This window comes from Dermacentor variabilis, chromosome 11, assembly GCF_050947875.1.
Source record: "Dermacentor variabilis isolate Ectoservices chromosome 11, ASM5094787v1, whole genome shotgun sequence".
Taxonomy (NCBI): Eukaryota; Metazoa; Arthropoda; class Arachnida; order Ixodida; family Ixodidae; genus Dermacentor; species Dermacentor variabilis.
Window position 1 is genome coordinate 26565001 of NC_134578.1, and position 6414 is coordinate 26571414.

The 6414-nt window shown below is 41.1% G+C and overlaps 1 protein-coding gene across 2 annotated transcripts in view; it reads left to right on the forward strand.

Moving 5' to 3' along the window:
- LOC142564656 (uncharacterized) overlaps nucleotides 1-5909 on the forward strand; it is an 11926-nt gene extending 6017 nt beyond the window's left edge. For both annotated transcript variants that reach the window (XM_075675747.1, XM_075675746.1), the window contains exons 4-5: nucleotides 905-1046; nucleotides 5748-5909. In XM_075675747.1, the coding sequence (XP_075531862.1) occupies nucleotides 905-1046; nucleotides 5748-5864 (259 nt within the window). In that variant the 3' untranslated portion in view covers nucleotides 5865-5909. The remainder of the gene's footprint in view (nucleotides 1-904; nucleotides 1047-5747) is intronic.
- Nucleotides 5910-6414: the final 505 nt, after the last annotated feature.

Consider the following 6414-nt stretch of genomic DNA (forward strand, 5'->3'; position numbering starts at 1 on the left):
GATTTACTTCTTATATGGCTGTTTCACCTTGCGCGTTGGCTTATTTATTAATTTGGTGTTCGTTTCTTTTAATCTCGTGATCTTTCCGTGTTACAGAGTGGGTTGGTCACGGTGGCCGCACTAAATAATTGCACATAAATACGACACAAAATGTTTTCTGGTGAGGATCGCAATGTGAGAGATGAAATAACAAGAGAAAATAATACAAATGTAACGAAACCAGAAGATCGAAGTACTGTCATGTGAAACAAATCCAAATGTAGTTAAACTCACTGTTGGCTGAAGTGATTTAGGCCCAGGGATATCAGTTCTACAACGTGTTTGAAATAACACCCATTCATAATGTTTGCGATAGTATGCGGCAGATGGATTCAATTATTGCTGGTTTTCGATTGAAATGAATTTTTAAATGTTGCATTCTTGTAGTGGGGATAAAAATTATGTGCATGGTCATGGCGAGGGGATACAAGTGAGGGGGGCTATAGAAGAGAGGGAATGAATTTGTCTTTGCAGCAGCATAATGCAATGAAACAAGGCTACATATTCAAGCGATTTATAAGCAACGGGACATTAAGGGACAATTTTGTGTGCATTACATTTGCAGTGCTGTTGTAGTTACGACTAAGGAATCTAGCTGAGTGACCTTGCGCATCTTCGAGCTGGCTTCCAGATGTATAACCTGTAATGACCATGGATGTATAAATGAGCTTTATAGCTATTAGTACCTCACACCGGAAAAAGTAGGTTGAAATGCAATAATGCTTTCTTCGTCTGGCTTTTTGAGTTGGCTTTCGCAGTGCAACAAGAATTGTCTACAACCCCAACCAAACGGTATTACGAGAATAATATTAAAATTTAATACGGCGCAAACAGAAACATTTCCTTATGTGTTTTGGCATCGCAGCACCTACAGGATGTGCGGGAGCACTAAGAAAGCCGACATGCAAATTGGGAAGCCTTGGAAGAACAAGTGTCCCATCAACATAGGGAAGTACAGGAACAGCCTCAAAGTACCAATTGCATTTTTGGCATGGTTGTACATTACGGTGAGATAAAAACTTCTACTCTACTTGCAATCCCGCGAAGAACTTGTAACCAAAACTGTTTGCAAAAAAATCGTGCCTCATTATATTTATTGGCAAGCCTTGACCGACTTACTCGACCATTGTCGATTCAGCCGGAAAGTCACAAGATTTAGTTCGATCCGTGGTAGGTATGCAGAAGTGAAAAAAAAACTTTGCTCCGCTAGGAGCTCAGTGTGGCATGAATATTTTGGTCCTTGAATCGCTTAGCAGAGTGCAAAAATATCAAAACCGAATGCATCTTCTGAATTTCACTCAAGGCAAGAGAAATTGGATTTAGCAAGTGACACTCATTTCTGTCCTTTACGGTAGCTGCAGCCATTCTTAATTCTTGAAAGTTATAGGGATACCTATTTGTTTCATAAACCTGTTCAACTTAGAGGCAAAAATATTCAGAAGTTGTCTATCGGTTCTTACGAATCTGATGCAAAAGTAATTAGGAGTAAGACACAGTTAAATGAATTCTGTGGCAATGCTCAAAGGGGGGTGTAGATTCTTGAAAAAGATAGTTGACATTCAATTGCATGTCGATCAAAACTAAGAAGGAAATCCATACGGGTAGCTCAGAAAGAAAGTTTCACTGCTCAAGAAAAAAATGTATTCTGCTAACGACATCAAACACACAATCACCTCTTTATTTAGCCGTGTTAAGTAAAAGCAAGGGCCACGTCGACTGCACAGTGAAAAATACTCTCATATGTATAATACGCGAATGTAATTATAGAAGTACTCCTTACACCAGAAGCACTCAACATACGTAAAGTTCATAAGAATCTAGCTCGCTGTCTGTAGCGAAATCGCGTATGGCTACGAAAAGACATCTTTATTGGCGGGGCATGCGCGTATGGCCCAAGCACCTTCGTTATACAAGAAAAAAAAAACGTGTCTGTACAAGTGGATGTCTGTCTAAAATTGTGTCGCGGCTGACCACGTTGTGAGCAGTTTGTGAGAAAGTGCTCTACCAAAGCGTCTCGTCTATCGCAGCAGGGATAGTTGGAGGTTGTATTTCCCACGTCGTGCGAAAATCGAAGCATATAAGTCATGCCCACTTATAAACAATTTAGAGGGACGGTCAAGTTTCATGCTTGCAGAAACCTCTATGGAAAGGCAGGTGTACGCAACAAAGCAATGATGTCTTTGGTTTTCTCGTTGTACCACATGTCTTCAGACAGTGGGCTACGCAGCTCACATAAAACGCTTTTGGCACGGATGAATTCTGAATGGGCATTCAAGAACTAAACATCGGACACGAAGTGGTCGGTTACATCCTTCCTAGTTGCAATAATGTGACTAGGAAACCACTGAAATTCGACTGAATGGTCGGTCTAAATGATGGTAAATGTCAACGCGACCGCCTACGACAGCGACCAGGAATCGGCATAAGCACAATGCTGACCCAATAATTGCAGTATTATCTTTGCAATTGTTATTTTGTTCGTTGGCAGCACACTATCTGGCTGTCTGAGGACTCCAAAATATTTCTGTCGAGTACTTTGCTGCGGGTATCACTGCACGAATGGCACTTTTTGTTTAGTGCAGCTATGGTCCCGCTCAAATGTTGAAAAGCGAAAAGTTTTTGACGTTGCTTGTACTTGAAACTGTGATCTTGTCAAGTTTGCTTGACATCGTTTACTAAACTCTCATGCCTCCACCTGCCATGAAATGCCCCTAAAGCTCTCGTTTGGCTTAGGCAGGCCCGTGTTTGTGCATTGACATAGCATATTACAAATATTTTGTCGTGATTATCGTGCGACATGCGATAACTTCTTTTATTTTGCGCCTGGACCTAAAAATGAGACGTGGAGCTATCCTCCGTTGTAGATTCGTGCGGTTATCTTACAATCTACTCTTGTTCGGGAGAATCCTAAATTTAGCGTCTAATTTATGCATGCTTGGTGGTTCTTTTTTAATTCAAAGGATTGTCATAGCCATAAAAGCTACGAACAACCACCACAGTGGAGCAAGTCAGTGCAATCTTGGTGAAAATTGAAATTGCAGCAAAGGGCTCAGTTTTATATTCCTTGTATTTGGGGCACCCTAGTCGGGTGACGAGAATTTGTGTTCCGGGTGGCGAAGCTGCCTTACCGTATGTGCCCTAGAAAGTAAAATAACTATGCAGCGGTATTCCGCATGTGACGTTTCAGTAGATTTTCTACACACATCATTAATCATGATATTCCGCTTCAAAAACTGGATCGCTATGGCGTAAGACGCATTGCGCACAAATTAAGTCTTATTTGCTATACCGTACGCAATTTGTTGTCACTGAAGGAAAAAAATCCTCAATAAAATCCATAAAAACAGGCGGCCCGCAGTGTAGCATCCTGGGATCATTTCTGCTCATACTTTATAATAATGAGATTCTCCGTATTGATGAAACGGCCCATTAATATAATTTATGCTCATGCCACGAGTTTATTCTTTTCGAGCAAATAATGCGCCGATTTAGGTTGTCGAGTGAATAACGCACTGCCTGGAATTAGTGCATGGGCTCAAATGAACTCCCTAAAACTAAACGTTAATAAAACGAAGGCTGTTTTGTTTCAGCCCCGCAACATACATATCCAGCTGCCCACCATTTGGTTAAATAACTCTGAAATTGAAATGGTGAAAAGCATCAAATCACTGGGCGTGTATTTTTCACTTAACATGACATTGGATGGTCACGCTCACTACCTTATTAATAACCTACCTAGGACAACCAACATTACGCGCCGCCACTGCTACTATTTTCCAACCTATGTTAACATACTAATATATAACTATTTTCTTCTTTATTAAATTACGCGTTTCTTGTAGGGCCAAATACAACTGCTGCAAACATTAGCAAACTTACCATCGTGCAAAAGAGAGTTTTACGCCTTGCTTGTAAAATCCCATATTGATGCCACACGGCATACTTATTTCAGAAGCACCACATCGTTCAAGTTCCATCAGTGTATGATTACAAGCTATGTCGTTTATAAAAGCTTGGTTTACGGGAAAATAATGATGCCGAAACAAGCCTAGCAAAGCTAGAGAGAAACTTCCCTGCCTATAATGTACGGCATCCTGAAGTGCGGTGTATCGCGAAATGTAGAACCGATTACGGGAAAGAAACGTTAAAATTTCAGCCGCCCACACTTCGAAACCACATAATAAAGGAAAATAAGATTGACATGTCCGGTATATCACCAAAAGACCTGCGCTCAGTGTTTGTATAATGATGTCATACGGTGACTTCCTTTTTCTTTATGCCTGATTTAGAGTCGCCTTTTCGAGCGACGTTCTATAACTCATGTATGTGTTTCCTCTTAGTACGTTGTACTCCCATAGCCGCGCGCTCTTATGCTGTCCCATGTGCTAAGGGGTCAGAGCTCCTCAAGAATTTCTCACAGCTTTTACCTGTCCTCCACGTAACTTTTTTTCTTCTTCTGGAATAAACTTAAATTCAATTCAATTAGCATAAGAAAGCTAGGTCAGTTACCCCTAAAAGGCAGCACAAGCACTGAAAATAAATGTGGCATTTTCTTTTCACGCGGTGATGAAATCTCAGGGTTTTTCGCGTCACCAGGTCTTGAGCTCGATGTTCGATAACTGACTGCACACAGTGCGAATGAAAACGTCAGTCGCAAGAAAAATCCCATTCCTAAAGTTTAAGTGTCGATGGGGTGAAGTGCATCATTCAGAGCAGTGAGTTCTGCAGTCAAAGACGTTGCGACAGATCCATCACTAAACCGTATGGTGACATTGCTCTTGTCACCACAAACATAGCCCGGCCAGGAACTTCTACCCGCTACCTGCATTTTGCTAGCCAGCGGTTACAAAGTTGTGATCTACCACCTCGGGAGCGGCACTTTTTGGCAGCCGCTCGTATCAAATTGTTCAGTGCAAGAATATCCAAGAAAGCGGTTGGCAGGTTGACTGCCACGGCTGCTTGAATGCTAAAGTTGGGGCACTACGTGAGGCCCACGATTAAAAGTATGTTTACGTCCAGCGCCTTGGCCGAGAGTGGCACTGGCTGACATTTCCAGAGCTTATGTTGCTCACAGGCACAAATGCTCAAGAAAGCAAACGCGAGAATGGCCGCCCTGGTAGCCAGATTAGTAAAGTCGCACAATGCGGGAAATCTGGGTTCTGCTCCCAGCTGCGGTGAGTCATCGTTTAGTACACTTTCATTTCGCTGGTTCTTAAAAGTTATAGATTTTACTTAAACCGCGCAAATAATTTGGCCCATCCTTTCCCTGGCTTCACTGTTGTTTCTTCGTATGACCGGGACAAACCAAAATAGAGAGTCCCTAGGATCGCCTCATCCTTCTCGCTTACAAATAGATTTCTGTTTGTTTAATGCAGGCAACAGTGCCCAAAATGTCCAAATCTTATTTCACTCTACTATTGCTTTGAACAGAAATGCCGTCGCATCAAAGGACGCCTCGGGATCCTTTAATGTTAGAGTGCTACTGATGGCTGTCGGGCAGAATTTGAGGCTTTTGGTGCTTCATATGAGGAGTTGCGAACACTGAACAGCTGTTCCATCTTTGACCCGGGCATGTATCTTGAGCGTTGCTGGAATGTTCCAAAGAAAAAACAATCATTGCTATAATACCTATCACACTGGCATCTTGATTGTTGCTTTCAATAAAAGCAATGATTCTCTGATATTGTGTTTGCTTGCTTTATTTTCAGGACAACAGGATGCACTTCAAAATCGAAGAAAGAAGTTTTCCAAAGCGGCTAGGTTGTATAGAGTTTGACGTAAAAGTCGAAAAAACGAAATCACACATGAAAAATAAAGCTAAATAATTAATAATGCAAGGAAAAGAAATACATACATATATTGGAAACATACCTGGTGCAAAGTCTTTCTTGTAGAGAATATGGTCATCGCATCTCTTCGTATGAAAGTGTAGGGCATAAAGAGAAGAATACAAGGGAAATTCAGTGTATAACTGTAACCATTTAATGCATCTTAGTATTAAAGTATTTACTTACAATACATACATCGCCCATGTGGGGCATTAGTCTACGGGGGACGATAACATTAAAATACAAAGAAATACAAATACATAACAAAACGCAGATTGGTAACATGTCATTCAGAATTGCCTACAGGAAACAACTCTGAAATGTGGTTCAAAAACAATAAAAGGCAAGAAGAGTCAAAAAGAGCTATGTCAAAATGACTAGGAAAAAGAAAAGAAACATAGGCAATAAGTTTGAGCTGTGTCTAGGCTGACATGAAATAAAACTATGAAGCACAAGAGGAGGCAGTTTCAAGAGGGGGCTTATTTTATCGTTAAACTGTATGTGGGGAAAATGAATATACCAAACTCGCGCAACTTTAATGTATGAT